At 42.8% G+C, this 22,423-nt stretch overlaps 1 protein-coding gene across 5 annotated transcripts in view; it reads left to right on the top strand.

Moving 5' to 3' along the window:
• Positions 1-22,423, top strand: part of LOC138516580 (uncharacterized) — a 486,378-nt gene that overhangs the window by 385,547 nt on the left and 78,408 nt on the right. For all 5 annotated transcript variants that reach the window (XM_069631825.1, XM_069631822.1, XM_069631823.1 and 2 more), the window contains one exon: positions 19,034-19,094. In XM_069631825.1, coding sequence (XP_069487926.1) covers positions 19,075-19,094 — 20 coding nt within the window. In that variant the 5' untranslated portion in view covers positions 19,034-19,074. The remainder of the gene's footprint in view (positions 1-19,033; positions 19,095-22,423) is intronic.

Below are 22,423 nucleotides of genomic sequence, written 5' to 3'. Positions count from 1 at the left end.
AGACTGTTCAAGGTGTCCCGTAAATCCTTGACTTTCTATCCCGGGGTGACCAGGGACCTACTAACTAACTTTTCCTAACTTGAGCCAACCCTTTTTGAACTCTTTGCAACGACTCTTTAAAAGTACTATTCAACTGTGTGATCTTGGACACATTCCGCCTTGCTCTCTTCAAGAGTGGGCCTGGCCTATGACTTTCTTGCTCCTCAGTAGACTCTGCCTTTTCTGACTTGTTCTGGTTCTCCTAAAGTGTTGGTATTGTGAATGTTCCTAATTCTGCCATCTTAGGCTAAGCGCTCACCTCTGTCTGAAAATAAGTAGTGTTTTAACTAAGACTTGTTCAATAAGTGATCAGGGATGTATCTATATTAATATATTAGTGACTGTGTTTTGAACTTGCTTGCCATATTAGTGTTAGTGTATATTACAAGGTGTGTTTTTAAATAAATAATTATATACTTTTATACCCAAGCTCCTCTGGTCAGTGTTTGCTTGTGCCACTGTATTTTGGTACCTAACTTGTATACTCTATATACTGTCTAACTCTTCTTGAGAGAAGTCTGGCTGCTCAGCCACAGCTACCAGGTAAATCTAGGTGGTACAGACTGCTACCAATTGGGTTTACTGTCAACACCTGTAGTCTTAAGCTTTTTGCAGTGATCCCTAAGGGAACTGCACAGGTTTCTGCCTAACAACTGGCACCATTGTAATTCCTCCCTCCAGGAACCCGGGCCAGGACCTTCCCCATTCCCATTTCAGCCCCCATAGGGCTGAATGGGAATGGGAGAGGGAGCAAACATCGGGCCGATTACGAGTGTCCCGTTGTTTGCTCCCTCTTCCCTTCGCGGAACCCGGTAACAACGCCTGGTTTTATGGTTGTAATGCGGCGGAACGGGTTTAACGGGTCCGCCTTCTTTTGCGGAGCCCATTAACCCGTTCCGCCAGGATCGTAATGAGGCCCATTGAGTCAACAGATATCTTCAAAAGGAAACTGAAGACCTTTCTGTTTACCTAGGGTACTAATTCCTTGTCCTTTTTTATTCCTGTTATCGGCGCATGTCTGCAGAATATCTGTGTTCCTTGTTGTGTCCTGTTTGCGCCCTTAAGCCTACGGGTCCATGGCATGCGCATTACAAATGTATTAAAGTTAAAGATCCCAACAGCCATGGCCTTCAGCCGTATCCACTGTCCACATTGCATAAATGAGCTCCAGAGATTGTGTGCCACTGGCCATGGCTGAATGCTCAGTCCACTGTCCCCACTGCCGCAAATAGGCTAAAAGACAGTGATCATGGCCAGTGGACAAGGCCTACAGTTGAGGCCCATTTCTCCATCACAATTAAATTATCAAATCCCACTGGCGCTATATATAGTTTTTTCGGACCTTCCCTTAGTTCCAGAGTTCATTTAGAGCGTACATTTAATTCGAGATTACAACGATTTGAACCCGAAAACAGCTCTCATAGATAGAATAGAGATTAAGGTTACAGTGGAAATGGAAAAACTCTCATTAATTTTAAATGGCTTCCCAATACCCACTGCAATTCTCTCACTGGTTTGTGTAATGCATTTGTTTAGGGTGCCTTGCAAAATATTTATGGGAATCCAGTAGAAATCCCACAGGATTCCTCTGATAAAAAAGAAAATGATCTTGAACACACAGCCTCCCGAGCCACACTGATATGAAACCAGCCCTTCCGCTCCTCCTATATACAAGTGAGTACTTTCCTATTCAAGCTTCCCTTGTGATTATCATAGGAATCGCTCGTATCGGTGAAATAACAAAATAGTGGTATTCGTTTCTCAAAAGCCACACTCATGCAAAGCATAATGGGCAATACAAGTTTGTGGGGACCATGGGCACCGCCTCCTCTATCAAATAATTTCAAAACTACTTAACGGTTTTACCCCAAACTGACAAAAATCGCGTCTACGCTGCTTTGTGCCCACGCTGTTTATTATTTAGTCCAGCAGGTTTCACGCAACATGTAAGTAACCACCTTTTTCTCTGTGGGAAATGTAATGGGAGTAGCCTAAAACTGCACTTTTTTGTTATTTTTGTATTTAGTTTAAATATGAAACCTTTACAAAACTATTCAATCAAACATCATCTTAAAAACACAAAGTTAAAATATCACAATTTTTTTCATTTACAGTTTGATAATTACATTTCATTGCATCACGTTTCACCAGACATCAATATGAGCCTTTTACCGATTCCCTTTTCCACATTTGCAATCCTCATATATGGACTTCTTTCTAGGAGCTCCCAAATGTAGTGAATCGCTGCAAGTGACAAGCGATTATTTTGTCCATTTAATATCCGAAACCAAAACTGTTCTGACCTCATGGAATTAGTATTATATGTTGTATTATATTTTCTACTATCTTATTAACGTTTGAACCATTTAAGAAATTCTTACAGGCATTTTATTTGGAAAATGTCATCCAAAGCCATCTAGCGAGTAAAATGTTGTTAGCAATTGAATTTTTGGAAAATTGGTTTTACCATAACTCACCCATCTTGTACCTTGGTAAGATGATTATGTTATGGTGATGGTAGATGTATCTTCTTTATATTCGGCAATTTCACACACAGACAGACTAATTGCAGCAGAGTTCTCCTTGTGAAACAGATTGCTAGCATTTATACAATGCACTCAAATGCTATCACAAATGAATAGCTTTGTTCTGAGACATAACTATTTCTTGTTCAATAAGGATTTTTTGGGTGGAAATCAGAGGAACAGCAATGGGCAACCCATATGCTCCTCCATACTCAAACTTACTCATAGGTTTTTGGGAAGGTTGTTTTGTTCTAAATAACCCAAAGACTTTGTGGAATAAAAACATCATAATGTGATTACGGTATATCGATGACCTTTTCAAATTATTGCAAGGCACTGAAATAGACCTAAATACATACTTGAGATATAATAATTTGAATGAGTTACGTTTACATTTTGATTTATAGCAACAAACATATAGACTTTTTGTATTTGCTCATAATGGTAATGAACAATCAAATTCAAACCAAAATGCACCATACAAAAAGTGCAGGCAAATCAACATCGAATGCCAATTCATTCCATCCCCCTAGCAATATTAAAAATGTTTCTTATACAGAATTTCTAAGGGCAAGAATAAACTGTTCTTTACATAGCGATTGTGTTGGCTCTAGCCAAGATATGAGCTTACGTTTTGAAAAGTGAGGCTACTCGTTTAAAATACTCAAAGAAGCCCAATATATAGGCTCTAAGATTTCAAGACAAAACTAGTTCAAACCCAAAATGGTATCATCTAGCTCTACTAATCTTTGGTTTATTACAATGTATGGAATACAATAAAAACAGATTTTAAGTATTATCAATTAACATTGGAATCTTTTGGGCAAAGGTAAAGATGTCTTCCAATATTGTGTCAGGAACTACAGATTTGTTATAGGCGGAGAATAAATAAATGTGACTACCCAAGAAAACTTGTTGGTTAGAACAACTGACACATTGCTTTTCATGTGGATGCTGTATCATTGTAAGCACGTTTTGAAAACCAGATGTTTTGAAAAAGAGGCAATGAAATGTTTTTACAAATCTGGGTGTATATTAATTGCTTTATGACAAGAACCAAGAAAAACGGAGGGGCAAAACGTTTGTAAATGAGTCTTCAGTGTTTTGTAACACATGAGAAAGGAGTCCATGGTGCACGAGTCAATAGGAAGGGAATTCCACAAGTGAGGCCTACAACAGAAAAACTCCTCGCTCCGTGATGCACAAGGCAAGATGTAAGAACAATTAACAAATGTTGGTGAGTAGAACAAATAAGATGTTTTGTCTGATACACATGAATCCTCTCAGAATTATAGGGTGGTGCAAGATCATGCAGGCATTTAAAGATCAGTCAAAGGATCTTAAACTCAATCCTCCACTTGACTGGCAGCCAATGCAGAGATCTGTGCAGTTTGAGGATAACGAAGAACTTAGATAGATGAAAAAAGAATCTGACTGCACCATTTTGTGCGGCCTGAAGGCGGGATAGCTGTTGCTCCAAAATACTTGCCACAGTGGCATATGCAAAGTGTAGCTTACTGTTAACTAATACAATGCACCGACTACAAGTGAGTGACCTGCTGCCAGAATATAGGGTGGTTTTGATCATAGTAGGTGAAACCCCAAAAAGATATCCTTAACTATCTCCCCTACCTGAAACTCAAAGCCTAGATTGGATTGCCAATAACACACAAGATTCTTGCGCAAAACAGGTTGGAAGACCAAACGGGGGAAGGCGAAGATGGCAACCTCGAGAGATCCTTAAGCGTGTGCTTAGGGCCAAATAGGTTTGTCTCTGTTTTGGATTGAGCAGCATTTATTAAGGGCCATCGACTGATTCACTTCAAGAATACAAGCCAGGATATTCTGCAAGGAGTATTTTGGGTTACTGGCACATAGATTGATCTGGGTGTCATCGGCATAGGAGTGGCAAGGGAGGCCATAGTTGGAAAAGAGAGACATCAAAGGTTAACTATAAATAATAAAGTGCAGAAGAGGCAGCAATGATCCTTGGGGTACTCCACAAGAAACAGGAGGCAAATCAGAAAGATAAATTGTTGGGTGTGATTCTTAAAAAATGAACGAAACCAGCCCATTACCTGCATGGATGCACATGCGATTTCGGACAGCCTAAGCAATAGGATATTATGGTTTACGGTATCGAAAGCTGCCGAAAGATTCAACATAATGAGTAGGGTGCAGGCTACCCCCTCAGCGTGTTTCAGGATATCACCCAATACCGAAACCAGCACTGTCTCCTTCAAATGAGCTTGACAAAAGCTTGTCTAGAAGGAATCTAAGAGCTGATATTGTTCAATGTGATTTTGCAGTTGAGCCGTAAGCACCTTGTCTAGAATCTTTGCAAGCCTGCTATTGATATGATATGATATGTTATTTATAACGCAGTTAATACCCAGAAGTTTCTAAGCGCGGACCCGGGGATCGAACCTGTGCGGCTCTGCCTCATCTTGCTTCCAAGGCAAGTACGTTGACTGGGTCAAGGGATTTTTTTTTTTTTAATAGAGAGGTAATAATAGAGGACTTAAGAGCCCCTGAGGTCACTTCTTTAAAGACAGAGGAGTCCACAAACACCGTCACAAAGCCACCAAATCATGGTTGTGTCCATATGCCACACATGCTGGTATGGAATCATATGTGTAATTAGTGGGCTTGAAGGCCTGGAGGTGTAGCAAGATGGAGTCTGAAGACATTGGGGAAAAATAAAAAATCACCTTAGTGGATTCTGGAACATGATTTGACCTGTCAGCTTGTGAAGCAGGGATTGCTTTATTAAGATCTTCCTGAATAGATTACATTTTTTCCACAAAGAAGTTATTAAAGTTGTGTGCTAATTGGAGTCACATTGGGGAGCTTTTAATCTCTTTGGATCCTTAAATTGTGATATTCTCTCATTGCTCAAATCTCGGGGGCTTTAACCCTGGGAGGCGCTAACAATGGTTATCTTTCTTTAAATTTTTGTTTCTCTCACTGCTGCATTCCTTTAATATTTTTCAGTTCCTTCTTCATCTATTCTTAATTTTCTGTTCTCTTTTCAAATTTGCCCTTGTTCTGTTTAGTTTTGCTCTGTAGAGAGTATTGGGGTTATTACGAGTTTGCCTGGAACCTGGCAGTAATACCGCCGGGATACCAGGAAATGCTAATACCATTACCAGTACTTGCCTGCCGGTATTACTGGCAGATTACAAGTGCCGGTTTAAACGATAAATCCCCATTTCATGGAGTCCCATATGACTCCATGGGTTTTTGGCTGGTATTACCAACAGTTTTTTGCCCGTACGGGTCAGATTTACCCCAGCTGTTAGCTGGAGGAAAATCATTCATCCCTACCAGCAAACTCTGGTAAAAGTGCTGATAAACATTATTACCAGCACTTTATTACAGACCAGCAAACTTGTAATGACACTATGGGCCTCATTACGACCCTGGCGGTAAGGGGTTTACGCCAGCGTTATCTGCGCCGACCCCTTACCGCCAATTACGAGGTCCCTTAGCGCCATGGCGCTTTTAACACCTGCTTTTAGCAGGTGTTAAAATCCATGGCGCTAAGGGACCATGGAGTTAATTACGCCACCGTAATTTACGGTGGCGTAATTAACGCCTTCCCCACTCCCATTATGCCCTATGGGGCAAAAATGGGAATGGGGAAGGGTAAATGGGGATTGGGGACTTACCGCCCCGCCTAGGTCGGAATGGGGCGGTAAGTCCGCCTACCACCATGGCGTAAACGTAGTTTACGCCATGGTGGTAAAGTCAGGGCCCAGGCGGTAACTTACCGCCTGGGTCGTAATGAGGCCCTATATGTCATGTTTTGTAGCATACAGAACCTTATCACTCAGGAGGAGTCCCAGTTTTCCAGGCTTGTGGTGTGTCTGACCCAAAGCCTCTGCAAGGGTTTGTGACCCTACCGTCTCATATTAAGGCATCTTAACATCAGATACAAAGTCTCCTTTTTTCGTTCAAGTGACCTTCACAAGTTTTTTCTGATTTGATCCTCATATTTAATTTCTGTTTTATGCATCTAAGGGATTTCTTTTACCTGGATGATTCCTGCCTCCAAATCTAGTTTTCTGGCTTTTTAAAAGGTTGCGTTCAGTAACTTTGATTTATTTATTTCAGATAAAAGGGAATCTTGTGTATAAACTTATTTCTGTGGTATGTTTATTCTATTTGTATATTTTAGCATGTGATACGTTAGGTCTACTTTACAGGTAGATGTGGTTTATTCTCTCCAACATTACCTATTAGATTGTCAGATGTACCTATCATGGGAGCATACCTCTAAACTGCTTTTCAGCATTTGAGCGTGTTTTAGCAATAATTGTAATCCACTTTAAGGCATGCTATTGGAAAGGATAAAGGCAAACTTAAGAATCTATTCTACTTCAGTTGTTTGCGGTATGCCTGCTGTTAGGGAGAATTCTCATTTATGGCTAATTTTGAGTCCCCCAGCAGCTTTGCTGGACTTCTGGAGTTTATCTTTTTCCACTTGGCAAGAGTGAGAGCTTTTCCCCCACTCTTACCTATGTTTTGCAATGTGTTTCTACCTGTTTTTGTGATTGTGGACTCTGAAGTACACCACTTCAGTAGCCCCCTTCTTTTTTGTGTGTCACCCAGCACCTTCAGTGCCGTGGCACAGGGTTGTCTTTGAGACTTCCCTCGTCTCCATTTCTGAGGCGACTACTGTCCCCCAGAAAAGGGTAAAGTTACCATTAACTTTACCTAGTCAATCTACCACAGATCCAGTACACCCCATCTTCCATGGAGTACTGGAAAGGGTTAACTCGTATCCCTTTTTATCTGTACCTCCTAGAGCATTGTTTCGCTCTTTTAACATTTAGACTTGGCTGGTGGCAGTGGTATCTACCCTTACTTTTCTACCGCGATTATATTAGATAAACGTTGTACTGTTCTTGGCTATTATATTAGCCTCGAACATAAACCCGCTTGACCAAATCGTCTTTCTTTCTTTTGGCTCCGGTTGGGTTTATTCACCATTTCTTTTTGTTAAAGTCCTTCTAAGGCCACTGCACAGGATTCTGCCTAACACCTGCTTCCTTGAGAGAATTGTTCGCAGACCATACACCTGTTCCATACTTCGTTGCGGGGTTAATGTTTGCCTCAGCTCTCTGTTTGAGGTAGTTTGCCATGTGAGTGCCAAGGTTTTTTGTGAAGAATAAAATTCCATTGGCTGTTTATGTAATCTTATACAAGATCTTTGCTAATTATGCGTTCATGACATGATGGCTGAAAATGTGATACCTGAGTCGTGAAGGATTAAGTATTTTGTAGGACTCTCCTTTCAATGTAGGAAGTCTTCTTGATGATCAATGTGTTTGTGTGACAGAATGCATTCTGCAAGGGTGTGCTACCCTGAGCTTCTTCTGATTTTTGCTATGTGATATTCTGCTGGTTTGCTCTTCCCAAAAGCGAGCTCTGCTAAACAAATCACACTCTCCAAAGCTCACTGCTAAACAAATATAGTGTCTACATTTGCTGGGCCCAGTACACTGAAACACCAGCATCTGCGATGTGATCTGGCGATGTTTCGTCTACAGAGTAAAATGTGCGTTCCTGAAAACAGCCTCTCGTAATTACATTAATTCCAACAGCCATAGGCTGCATTTAACAGTGGGCACCCATGACTCAATTTATGTATAACTGTACATCCCCAAGGCCTTGTGGGGGTACTTGGGTAAAATATCAATAGAAAACGATATCTAGTTTGATATAGTAGCCTATGACGAGGCACAGTTATAAAAGTCCAAAGCCATCTGATGTCATTTTATTATCAACTACTTTGAAGTGACCTGCTGCTTGGTAAACTGGTGCTTCTCTGAGCTTCGTATTGTTGCTGCTTTACTGCATTGTGCAGCTGCATCCAGCCAAACCAGCTCGTATTGAAGTTGAGTTGTCGTGTTCATGCATCGAGACCTGTAGAGTCTTGAAGCCAAATCAATCTGCACATCATCACTGTTCCCAGGTTTCTTCACGCCTTGAGCCATTAAACCTTGCTGAGTTGGCTACATTGCTGTTTCTCTTCAAACCAACTAAACCAATTCAAATCCATCCCAAGGCCTTGTAAGGAGAGTAAAGATATGTTCTATAGGCCCTAGTGACATTTTAGCCCCATCTTAGATCTGACAATAAATAGTCTTGCATTTGATCTTACTACAAAGACTATTTCCCTGAATAATCCTGCTCTTCATACCCAGAATGCCCGCTGACCATAAGGTCTACATTATCTGTGTATTTACTTACAGTAGCAGGTTGAAAGTGTATATACTAGTCTGTTTGTCCTTTCAGTGTAATTGAAGTATTATTCCTTTTATCAACCTTCATTGGATATTTCTTTAATTTTGGTACCACAGTACTATTGTTATTTGAAACCTTCCTTGCTGGCTCCCAACCCTCTTTAAGTGTATAGCTTTCCCTGGGCTCATGCTAGTTTAAGGGGCGAAGGAGCTCTACCATACATGTTATGCCTGTTTCACCTTTATGATTGAGATCATTGCTGTTCTAGTAGTAGTGTGGGGGTTAGAAACTACAACTCATCCCAGTAATGCAGAGCAGTAGTTATTTCATCACAACCATAACATTAGATTTTTACTTGTTTATTTTGACATTGTTCAATTGTGAACTGCTATGTTGAGCTTTTTCTCAAATGCATTCAGAGTCCATGCCAACAAGACTAAATAGTTTACATAAAGAAGGATGGCAACAGCACCATTGTTAATTTCTGGATGATCTTTGGTGCCATTTAATAACACTTCCAGATGAGGGTTGATGTAAAGATTGAAGACTAGTGTTGCCAGAAGGCAGACTTGCTTAACTCCTGCGTTGATGTAGAATGTCCATCTTAAATGGTTGTAGTTGCCAGCATTCACAGTCCATTAATTCCACCCAGTCCTACACATTTTTCCAGGGAGTTCAAACCTTCATCATCTAATGAAACTGAATCCATTAGGAATAAGCTTTCTTAACTCCCTGGGGGCGTTAGGAAAGTTTGTCTTGTTGTTTGTGGTGCCTCGCATCAGCATTATTAAGGACCTGTAACTTTCCTGGAGAGTTGGAACATTACTGTTTGCGCCTTCCTGCTTGGCTGCCCTTTTTAACCCTACTTAAGCAGCCCTCCAGCCTCTTGTCCTTTGCAGTTGGTGAGCAGGTGCAAGTGGATCTAGGTCATGTGGCCTAAGCCCCCGCCCACGTGTCAATCACTTTAAACTGTTGGCGCCTTCCTGTTTTGCTGCAGTTTTTCCCTACTTAAGCAGCCCTCTGGCCTCATCTTCTTTGCAGTTGGTGAGCAGGTGCAAATGGGTCTAGGTCACGTGGCCTAAGCCCCGCCCACCTATCAATCACTGTAAACTGTTGGTTCTTAGCCCTGCCTTTTCCTTTCTGCTCATAATTCTTAGATCAAGGGCGTCTCTCGCCCGGGTGTCCGAGGTGAAGGGCAGACGGAGAAATTGGCTCTCTGTGTTCAGATCCAGAGAACCCAGGGTCAAATCCCCTGCTCAGACAATAGGTAAGCATGTGCCGACATGTGTTTTCTCCCTCCGTCCCCACAGTCCATTCCCACCATCACCAGGCAACACCAACGTTGATGACATTGCCCTTCTAAGGCATGGACTCCGCAATGCAGCAGCCTCACCCAACTCATTCCCAAGCCAATCAGCACCCGCTCACCGTCCACAACACTGAAGTTGATACTCGTCAACGTCTACTCAGCTATCACCCATGCAGCAGACATTTTCGACCTCATCATTACACGCGTACTTCACACCATCTTCATCACTGAGGCCTGGCTGACACCAACCTCTACCCAAATCCTAGACGTCCTTGTCCCCGGAGGCTATAGCATCCAACATAGTGACTGGCCGAACAAGACTGGCAGAGGCCTTGCAGTCATCCACAAGTCTGTGTGGCCCTGCAGCAGACTTGAAATCGACAACATTGGCTCCTTTGAAGTCCTCTCCTGCCACTTCCCGCTCTCCCCGAAGGACACAGTCACCTTCCATCTCATCTACAGACCACCCAAATCCAACAAAGCCTTCTTCAGAGACTTCACTGACCTGGTCACCACCATGTCCCTCACACATGCCAACAACATCTGCCTGGGCGACTTCAACCTTGCATGCAACAAGGACACCAAACCGATGAAAGAAGCTCTCTTCAGCCTTCTCTACACCCGCAGCCTCACACAGCACATGAATGAACCAACACACGAGAACGGTAACATCCACAACCTAATTATCACCACACTGTGTTCCCTCCACTACACCTCTCCTCTCCTGCTTGACTGGTCTGACCACATAGCCATGCTTTCAACATACTGCAAACTACTCCAGTCAAGCACTCACAGAAAAAACCCATTAGACAAACCTTCAGGTCGTTCAAGAACTTCCCAGTGGAAGCCATCATGAGAGACCTCGCCAGCCTCCACCTAACATGGACCAAACACCCACAACCGAACAGTGACTCTCTACTGGATACACTCAACGCCACCCTCCCAGCATCCATCGACCACCACGCACCTCTGAAACAACGAACCTGCAAACCAAAATTGTCGCCACCCTGGTACACACAAGAACTCAACCTCAGCCAAGGAACTCTGAGCAACCCGTTGACAACTAATCAACACAGTAAAGAACTCCTACTATGAGGAAACCATAGCAGAAGCCGACAACAAAAGCAGAGCCCTCTTCAAAGTGATCAAGCACTGCGTCAGCCTGCTACCCGCCCATGCCAAACCACACTCCAGTGAAAACTCCACCGCCATCAACACCTTATTCATCGACAAAATCAGCAATATTCACCAGCACATAGACACCAGCTCTGCATATACAGACCCACCTTACATCCCTCTTCACAAAATCTCCACACCCTGTTCAACAATCAAGTCACTGTTGACAGAAGACCTGGTAGAAACCCTGGCCACCCTGAAAGCCACATTGTTTGCTGACGACATCCTCCCAGCATCCATCATCAAGACCCTCCCCGCAGAAGCTCTCCTTCCCTACCTGGAGTTCATCAACAGCTCCCTAACACAAGACATCTTCAGATCAACCATAAAAACAGGACAAATCCTCCCTCTACCAAAGAAACCGACTCTGGATCCCGACAATTAAGGTAACTATTACCCCATTACCCAGGTTCCCTTCCTAGGTAAGGTCATTGAAAAATCGGTAGCCGCACAACTGCAGCAACACATTGACACCAACAATCTTCTACAAACCTACCAATCTGGGTTCAGACCCAGATGCAGCATGGAGACAGCAACCATACAGGTGGTCGATGACGCCAACAGCCACCCCTGCCTCCTGGTTCTTCTCAACCTCTTGGTCTCTTTCGACACAGCAGACCACCAGGCGCTTACGGACACCCTACATCAGTGCATGGGAATCAGCAACCTTGTCCTACGCTAGTTCAAGTCCTACCTCGCTAACCACCAGCAATTTGTTCAGATGAACTCCTCTAGATCACCACTGCAACCCATCACCTGTGGAGTCCTGCAGGGTTCCATCCTCTCCCCAGTGGTCTTCAATCCATACATGGAGCCGCTGTGAGCACTCCTAGCCACACACAACATCCACATCCACCAATACGCCAATGACACACAGCTATACCTCAAGATCGACTCCATCAAGGACATCCTTTGGCAAAACCTGTCTTGCGCTGATCCAGTCATAGATGTCCAGTGCATACTTGAAGCTCAACCCCTCCAAGACTGAATCCTACTCCTCAACAACAACACTGCACACCCAGGCATACAGACCTGTCTATCAACCATGAACTCTGAAAGCTTCACGACCGAGCTAACCTCCTGCACCAAGTCCCTCAGGTTCCATATTGACACACACCTCTCCTTCAAGACACACATAGCTCAGAAAACTCAGACAGCTTGCCATCAGCTGTCCCTCCAGCGGAAATTCAAGCCCTTCCTCCGTCCAGACAGCTTTAGGCTTCCCATCGTCCTCCCTTGTGCCCCTGAGAAGTGTCGTACACGTGGCTGCACACCTCATCAGGGGTTTACGCAGATTTGACCAGATAACCCCTGTCCTCATCAACCTTTACTGGCTCCCACTGCATTCACAAATGACCTTTAAGTCTTGCTGCATCATCTATAAGGCAGTCGCCCTCAAGTCATCCAGCTCCCTCGCAGAGAAACGTAACATCTCCGGTGGACATCGCACCACCAGTAGCAAGTGCACGTGCACACTTGAGATCCACTGCTGTAAAAAGGAAAGGACCAGAAAACAAGCCTTCTCTGCCTATGCCCCAAGACTATGGAACTTCCTCCCTGTCAGCATCAGACTCGTACCCACACTCCTACAATTCAGGAAACAACTTAAGACCCATCTCTTCAAGGAATGTCTCCTCCTCAACACCTAGGCCATCACGTCACCTCTCGCGCCACCTAACTCACTAGACTCTGCCTGCCTCTCTCTTCCCTTCCACCTGGTACAGCTGTACCCATCCTCTGTGGCCCTCTGTATCCTACACCCCGCTGTATATCTGTTCTGTTGTTACCTCTGAAAAGTGCTCTGTTATGCATCTGTACTATTGTATACCTCTATAATGCACTCTGTTATGTAACTATTGTTATATACTTCTGTAAAGCGCTCTGTTGCGCTCCATAAATACAATCATAAAAATTATAATAAAAAGAGTATGATCATAAACAAAGGCTAGTTTTATATTTTATATCAATTACTTCAATCACAATAGATTAACATCAAAATCGTCAATTTGATTGGTGTATTGTAAATTGGAAAATTATGTCTGCAAAAAGTAGGTTGACATGTAAATGCAAGTAGATAGTTATCTAAAGTTTGGATAAGGACGACACAGAGTTGGTTCACCAGTGCAAAGTACAATTATCTAACAACATGTGTTTGTAGACTGCAGCAAAAAAATGGGTCGACTGAGGTAGAGGCCACAGCAGACTTTGAAGAGTTTTGGGTTCACTAAACAAGAAGAGAATGATTCTCAAACGCAATGGTTATTTTGTGGCATATTAAGGCTGGAGTAAAAAGGTCCAGTGTACTGTACCTGTGTCCAGATATTGTTGCATTAAGAGAAATAGCTTGAATTTAAGTTTGGCTCAGGACACACATTGTAAACTGATATATTTGGGCTGATATGTATATCAGCAGATAAACAGAAATAGAAGTTTGAATTTCAAAGGTTTGAGAATGTAGACTAGCATAGAGATGTAAAAAAGGCATGTAAGAGTCATATAGAGAGCTACACGTACAAATCAGTCCTGGATTGCAGGGGGAGAAAGGATCCACAACTGCCTATTACCCTATGGTCAGAATAACTTAGTGTGGCATGCAACAAAAAAGAAAACACAAGACAAGTCTTCTTATCTTTTATTCATGAACATCAGCTCTTTTTTTGCCCCAACATCGGACACCACCAACCATCAGAATTCTGAAGCCCCACTAACTTCATAACCTAGGCACGGAACTCTGGGGCACATGAGGATGCTACACAACTCTTTTCTCTTGGATGTATATCTGAACCACAGGGAGAGGGTGGGGAAAGGTGGAATAAGCTGGAGTATACATTACAATGATTTGAGAAAGCTTTACTGGCCATGGCATCAACATGGCCTGAGGAGACTTAAACTCAGTCCCCACATTCACCATCTAACACATAGTCCAACAAATGGCTTGGTTTAAAGCTAAATCTTTTTTGGACTGTCATTGGACCTGATTTCTACTATCCTGCGTCTGATTTCTGTGGTCCTAAATTGTACTTTAGTACATTGGAGCTTCTCCCTATTCTTCCCCAAACATTGCTGATGTTCTTTTTGCTTAGGACAACATTGTTGAGGCACTTTTTTCTTAAGACATGGTTTCTGTTCCTTTCCTGTCACCTCTACTTTGTTGTTTGATAAAGCGAGCATGATTAGTGTTATTAGGTAGCAAGACTGTAATTTTGATGCAACCCATCTAGCTATTTCGTACTGTGGCATAACGTTTATTACTGGCCATCTATGATAGAATATCACAGATGGCCTGTACAAAATGCCATGGCACTGTAAGATATTGCTAGGTTTAATACACTAAAATGCCAGTCTAGGCACGTAATAACACTTATCATGCTTGCTTTAAAAGCATGATAAAGCAAACATGATGAGTGTTATTATGTGGCTAGACTGGCCATTTGATGTAATCAGTCTAGCCATAACTTACTATGGCATGCCATTCTTTACTGGGCATTTATGATTCAGTATTGTAGATGTCAAGTAAAAAATAGCATGCCACAGTAAGAAATGGCTAAACTTACTACACAAAAATGACAGTCTAGCCACATAATAAAACTTATCATGCTTGCTTTTGAACCATGACAAAGCAAGCACGATAGGTTTTATGACATGGCTCGAATGCATTTTGATACATTTGAGCTTACATTCCCTTGAAACTTGCATTTATGGCTGGTGGGATTACAGTCCAAATAACCGGACAAACTCAAGAAGATGGCAAGTTTCTGTTTATTAGCAATTATCTTAAACAGGGAGGTTACAACGAACATCAATGGACATACACTCAGTCTCATCGATTTCCACAAAAAATACAATGATATACTTCTTTATGCATCAGAGTGACATCATATTACGTGGCAATAGTGAAAAACATATCAAGGGTTTGGATTGGTTAAGGGACACATCTAGATATACAATCATATAGGAGCTAGGTTTGTTATTGGCTGTCCGTGGACAACTCATGACTACCTCTTCGAACGTGTAATTTTAAGACAAAACAGTTACACTGTATTTAACTGGTTTCTCAAGCTATAAGGTCCTTCGTTACACGGACTAATACAATTGAATGGCACGCTTGTGCCACGTATGGAACATTCGGTTCATTTAGCAGTACGTAAGCGAAGACCCAGGTGCAAGTAGATAGGACATGAGGCTGCCCTACCACCCAATTAGCCCAACATATCTCATCACCGATGCCTCCTGCCATGAAATTCTCTTTGTAGTTGGCCTTGCAGAGTATTCTTGTCCTGGGAATGCTCGGGAGTGAGGGCACTCGCTATCGTGTCTGGAACTTCAAGTTCAGGCCCTATTTCCATCCTTGACTCATGAGACAAGAGACCATGATTCTGTTCATTCTGCAAGCTTTTAAATGCATTAAAAGAATTAAGACCTGGCATCCTTTGTGTTCTTTCTTGCACCTTAATGTGAGAGGATTCATCCTCCGCACATGCGCTCTTTTTCAAAGTAGATAGCTGACCTCGATTTCTAAGATCTTGACTTCAGGCCAGACAGCCTCTCCACGCAACCCCAGTAACCTGCTATTCTACTTTGACACAGCCTTTCATTCTTTTTTAATGATTTTCTGGCTTATTAATTTCATGATATCAATGTCCAGTTTCTATACAATGGCAGTTTTGTCTGCATTCTATTCACTACTTTTTTTCTCTCTTCTCCTTTTTTTTTCTCTTCTCCATTCTATTCACTACTTGTAGCTAGCCTATACAATGGTTTGATCTATCTTGCATTTCAGCATCTGTACATTCATTAAACTTCTGATTTCTGCAGAACTTTGTTAACATGTAATCTTCTTCTTTTACACTTTAAGGTTCACTTGATTCTTTACTTTGTCAATCGTCCTCTAGGATCCATATATCGTCTTCATTCAGTATTTCAGGACGTTGTGCACAGTTTCTTATGACGTCATTAGTTCATTTTCTTAGCTCTTTCTCATATTCCTTCAAGGAATTCCTCCTGCAGGCTGTCATCAACTTGAGGGTACATTCGGTATTATCGTTGTAATGCTAATATGCTTGCTGCGGGATTGGTACAGTAGCTGATGTTAGACAGGGCATGGTCTCATGGCTCCAATACAAGGGAGGTAGGGAGGTAGGATCTCCTGCAGATATAAGTCTGTGCTCTTCTACAAAATCAGTTAAGCCATTTCTTACTATGGTATGACATTTTTTACTGGGCATCTATGATAAAGCAAGCATGATAAGCATTGTTACATGACTAGTCTGGCATTTTGGTGCACCCAGTCTAGCTATAATATCTTACTATGTTACGGCATTTGTAGCAAACATGATAAGTGTTATTATGTGCCTGGAATGATTCAGCCCGGTTGGAATATGAACATGGAAAGTGCAGGCTGGCACTTATCAGAGATGATCTTTTAACTCCTTAAACTATCCAATTGCACCACATAGTGCTGTTTAATCAAATGTGCTGTAAAAACATTTATCAGGATATCCTCCCATTACCCTCTCCTGTCCCCTCCAGTCATTTTAAAAAGAAAATATAGCACTACTTATTATCAGGTTTACTAGTGTGCCAGGATATCATTACAATACTTTGAAGCAATTGGAATATAAGTGTTATGTCAATAAGACACATACCCACCAGAGCTAATGTATTAGCAAATGCTGTGGTATTCACATTTAAGAAGAAATAGCTGGTACGATAGCTCAGCGAGTTATGTGTTCAATGCTGGTATTTATGTGATCTGTAGGTCACAGGTTTGAATCGTAGCAAGGTCTACTCAACCTTATATGTCACCATATAGTTCAAGAATGGCCAACAGCAAATAAGGTCAGTGCCATATAAGAGTACAAAGCTTTGGGGTCAGCCTCTTCGTCCTCCTTATGATGAGCCATCTATGGACCAAACCATGTTGGGGTGTGACGGGTTCCCTTTCAGTTTGGTTGCTTTGAACACTTGGATTAGAATTTGACAGATAGATATTGCCTCTGTACTTGAGATTATGATGAGCCTTTCTGTGGTGAAAAGAAGAAATAAAGGATTCTGTGATGAGTCCTGAGCTGTTGTTCCTATTTTAGATGGGGAGCCCCTTTCCAAGCCCCTTCCTAAGACCCCAGGGTGGTGAGGCCACTACCCAATAGTCCCCCTGGGGCTGGTACACAGCAGGAGGATCTCATGGGAGGGAGGACCTCGTTGAGAGTAGTGACCACTTCAGGAGAACACAGTATCCCTCTGCCACTCCCACCTTTAATCAAAACCCTTCTCTTACCTCCCCCACCAGATGCCTGAATGTACTGTTGCTCTACATCACAGGTGTAAGCCACTGGGAAGGAAAACTCCCAACAGGTACCGAATGGTAGTACTGGGATGAGGAAGAGGCCAAGAGCAATGTGGATCGATACCAAGAACCAAGACATGTGCTCTAGTCATTTGCATCAGCTGATTGTCTGGCTATCATTTAAAGTAGGAGAGGGAACAGAGCGATGCAGTCTTCCATCTCTCTGCAGGGACTCAGAGCTCGGCAAGCCAGGCGAAGCGATATGATGATAAATACAATGCACACAATGGATAGCTCCAGGTGGATAGCTCAGAAGGTATGAGCTTGCCTCTCATATGGGACATGATTTGAAGATGAGTGACAGCACTCAGCAAATCAAAAACAATTGTAGGTCCAGCCTGCACTATATATGTTGGAATCCTGTAGCAGGCCCAGCTCAGCCTTTCATCATTCAGCTCAGCCTTTCACCATTCAGATGTCAATACATTGCGTGCCATTCATTGGAGTAATTAGATCAATAATTACACCTATTCTTACAGTACTAAGAAATTGGGATGAATCTGGCTTTAAGTGCTATATAGGAAAACATATTATTATTATGAGGTGATGTGGATGGAAAGAAGGCAACAATGGGCCTCATTACGGGTCTGGCGGTTACCCTGCTGGTGTTACCGGCGAGTTGCCGCCATACCCAAAAAGAATTACCAGCGCCTCACTTCCCGGTAACTCCGGGGTATTATGACCCCAGCGGCCGGGAAGTCAGGCACAGGTAATTTCGTAAGTCCCCAATCCATGGAGTCCATGGGAATAGGGACACAGGAGCACCGGCACTGTTAACAACGGTGCCGGTGCTTCTGTGAAACTCTGCAGGCAGGTGCCATTCCACCAGCCAGGTTTGACCCTGGCGGGTGGAACGGCACCTGCCTGTGCTTGTGCCGGTCCGGTAACAATGGTGACGGTAGGCTTACTGGCACCATTGTTACCGGACCGGCACAGTCATAACAGGGCCCAATGTCTTTTGCAAATATGGTTGGACATCAGCATACTGTAGACATGGCAAAATTGGTGGAAGGGATGAATCACGCAAGGTGATGGTTTTATGCAAGCTATGCAAAGCGTTCATGGTATGTAGCAATAGGAGAATATGATATCTATAGAGTTACAGTCATCTTTCCTTTATCTACATTAGGCAGCCAATCCGGGATGAGATGATTCATTGTGCGTAAATATTTTGTATTCCTTTATGCAATTTATTTCATGTGCTTAGTTATTACATGTGCTTGTCACACTTTTGAATTGAGGAGCTCATTTATTCCACGCACTCATATATCTATTAACTCATTTATGTATTGTGCTTCTCTGTTTTTACTTATTTCTACTGGTCTTTTATTCTGTACGCTTATGTAGTGCCCCTTCTTATTTTCCCCATGTGCTTTTTTACTTAAGGAGAAACACATCTAGAGAACACAGCATCTGCACAACATCCAATGGGGTATTTACATGAAAGGTAAGTTGTACTTTCTCCTCAGACAACTTCTCATCCATTTATTTATTTATAATGATAAAAGAACAATGCATAAAATACAAAGAAAAAATATAAAAAAGTAAAAACAGATTTCCAAAACCAGGCTTACAATATTTTTCTTAATTTAAAAGAAAACTAGAAGAAAGATAATTCAAACATGCCACAGCTGCACCGGAAAATACCTCTTAATTGTAGAGCAATTAAGAAATTTGAGAACTTTCAGAGTGAAAATATCCCGAATGAGAAGACCCCACAAAAACTCAGAAAGTACAAGACAAATGGCGTGTTGTGCTCATTCAAAAGCAAGTATCCTGGCACAAAGATAGATATATTTTGGTGTTAACAGCATGTTGAAATGCGCATACACAACATACCTTAGAAATTGAGGGCCGTTGCTACAGAGTGCTCAGCGTTAGTCATGCTTCTATAGAGGGAGCCATATGTGCAGACAGTCAAATATATATTACCAGTCATGGGAACCAGGCTAGCCTGAATATTAGTTGTTGTCCAATGCTTATTCGAAAAGTGCAGGTTTTAGTTGTTTTGTGAACTGCACATAGATGATTTTTGACCTGACTGGGTATCTGAGGTGGTGCAGTGATAAGTAGTTGGCTGAAGGCCCTTTTACTAGCTCTTTTAGATTCTCAGTGGCCAGATCTTAGGTTTCTAGCTGTTGTGTTGTGAGATTTCAACTTGTCTTATGTGTCTGGGCCCATGCTGGAGTACTTAACATGCATGATATCAAAATCATACATTTATTTTACTTATAGCCAGTTCAGGGACCCTGATGTTGGTTATTTCTGCTTTAAATTGTGGAGCGGCTCTTGCGACTTGCAAAGTAGAGTATCTTTCAATGGTCTATGCAGGTGGAAATGACAGACGTGAATATCTCAATTATGTGAGTAAAGTGAAGATGAGTATTGTGTGGTGTATGTTGAGTTGGTAGTATGCGGCCTCAATGGGTGCATTGATTTGGGGGAGAAAAGAACATTAGGACTTTAAGATCACTTGCAAGTTTCTTAGAGGGACAGTTTCTGATAATTGCATGCAGATGACCACTAATGCTTTCACTTATGTGTTGCTGGTTCCCTGCATGCAATATTCAAGACTCACAAAGTGGAGTGTAATCATAAAGAGTACTGTGAGAAATGTGAAGGTGTCTCCCTGACTAGTCCCTGGGGGTCTGTCATCCAGATGGCCAGGACACGGCCATCGCTATTAGATCCAGTTCCTGGGGTGGCCCAGAGAGGGATGACCACCTGGATGGGGGGGGGGTCCTCGGGGAGTGGAAGAGGGACACCGAAGGGTGAGATGCGGTATAACCCTTCTTATAATACCTTTTCCCCAACCTACCACGTAGGATACTCACACATTCTACCCCCCCCTTTTCTGACACAAATACTTTCTCATATCACAAAAGATGACAGACTACCACCCAAGCCATTAACTTGACATGTCCCAACACAAGGGTCAGGCAAAGTCAGGCAATTGACCAAAACCACACACACCTGACAGCCCTGTCCCTTCCCCAACGGGATAAAAGGCAGAGCACGAAAGCACAATACGAGCAAGGCAGACCGCAGGATGAGATAGCCAACTCAGCAAAGCAGTTCAAGAGGAAAAAGACGGCGCAAACCGAGAGGGTGACAAGTGGAGAAGTGACCTTGCCCTTTCCGACCAAGGTCCGTGAAACCTCTGCAGAAGGAATCGTAAGACTGTGAACAATAACCAATGTGTGTTACAGCAGATGTCCACGGTGCAGGAGACCCTCCTCCACTGATAACCACGCCGGGGAGAGATGCTTGTCTCTGTGGTACCAACCTTGACTCCAGAGAGAAGAAAAGCCAAGCGGTTCATCACAGCCGTTGAGACGAGGGGAGAGCCGATAAGAAACCGAACTGTGTTGAACAGAAGTAGCAAACAGCTAATTTAATTTTGATAGAATACAAAGAACTCTTGATACTAGAATGGGGAAAACCAGCAACCGAGGAGTCTGGCACCACGCCGGTGCTCACTCAGGAAACTCTGGGTGATAACCCAATTGTTGAAAATACAGTTAGCAGAAAAGCCTTGGGAAAGGCACCAGGGGATGTCAAGGTGGTCATAAAGGGGTACAGTAAAATCCTCTGTACAGTGGAAAGTCTTTGAGGGAAAGAAGGTTGTGAAGCTAAGGCAACTGAAGCCCGCATCATGAGAACTGATTGACAAAGTTGGCAGGAGTGAACACGAAGGAGGGATGCCGATAAACAGGGGGCAAAGTCTAAAGTCCCGATATACAGTGTGTTGACAGGAGTGAACCTGGCAGAGTCATGTTCACAGTGAACTGTTTAAAAAGGCATTCAGATTCGTGAAAGATACAGAAGATATTATTTTGAAAGCAGTAGTGAACCCAATGGAGGGAAACTAACATTTGAGAAGGGCCTGAGCAAGGAAGAGGGGAACCCAGGGGTGAAAAGGCATCACCCAAAGCACAAACAGGAAGGAACTTTGGTTTATTTTAAAACCCACCAGCTCCTCGGAGGAAAGAGCCATTTTTAGAAAAGAGACGTAACCACCGAAGGCCCTGATTGCTGAGAGCGGAGAGAGCGGAACTGTTGGCTCATGTTGGGAAAGCTCGAGCATGTGCTGTGCTCCAGAATCCTGCCTTAAAACATGGGGAAGGGAGACCACGACTACCGCATCCTGACTTTTAATGTGTGAATACTTCCTTCTTTCTTACGAACATTATCCCACACTTCTTTGTGTATTTAGCGTAAGGATTGGCAATCGTTTTTTTTAGTATAGGCCCTTTTATTTTGTCAAGACGCCACTCGGAGCGGCCTTATTATTGTCTGATGGTCGAAGCTTGCTTCCATCTTAGATTAAGGTTTAGATTAGGAGTTTTTACAACCTACCTATACAGTTTAATAAACACCCTTGAACTGTGATCACTTGCGTCTGTCTTTACAGTGGCCACCATGAGTTCCTTACATATGGTGACAGAGTGGGATGTGACTCAATTGAAACTAATTGGGGAACCCTACAGTTTCAAAAACGTAGACATAGAGCCTCTAATCCTCCATCACCACCAAGGAATCAATAGGGTTTGATATCTGCAGTAGTAGCAAAGTTATTATCCTCCTGGGAAAAAGAGGAATGATTCCTACAGACTTGGTCCTGATACCCCCTCAGGGATGTTACATACAATTGGCCCCAAAATATGGTTTCGCGTGGAAGTTTTGGATAGAGGTCTTAGCAAGCATTATTGGTCCTGACTTCCAGGGAGATGTGAAGGTTCTCTTACAGACTCATGGTGAGATCCCTTTTGAGAT

The sequence above is a fragment of the Ambystoma mexicanum genome, chromosome 6q, assembly GCF_040938575.1.
Source record: "Ambystoma mexicanum isolate Mex_15411 chromosome 6q, UKY_AmexF1_1, whole genome shotgun sequence".
In the NCBI taxonomy this organism is placed as follows: Eukaryota; Metazoa; Chordata; class Amphibia; order Caudata; family Ambystomatidae; genus Ambystoma; species Ambystoma mexicanum.
This window is presented reverse-complemented; position numbering and strand designations above follow the sequence as displayed.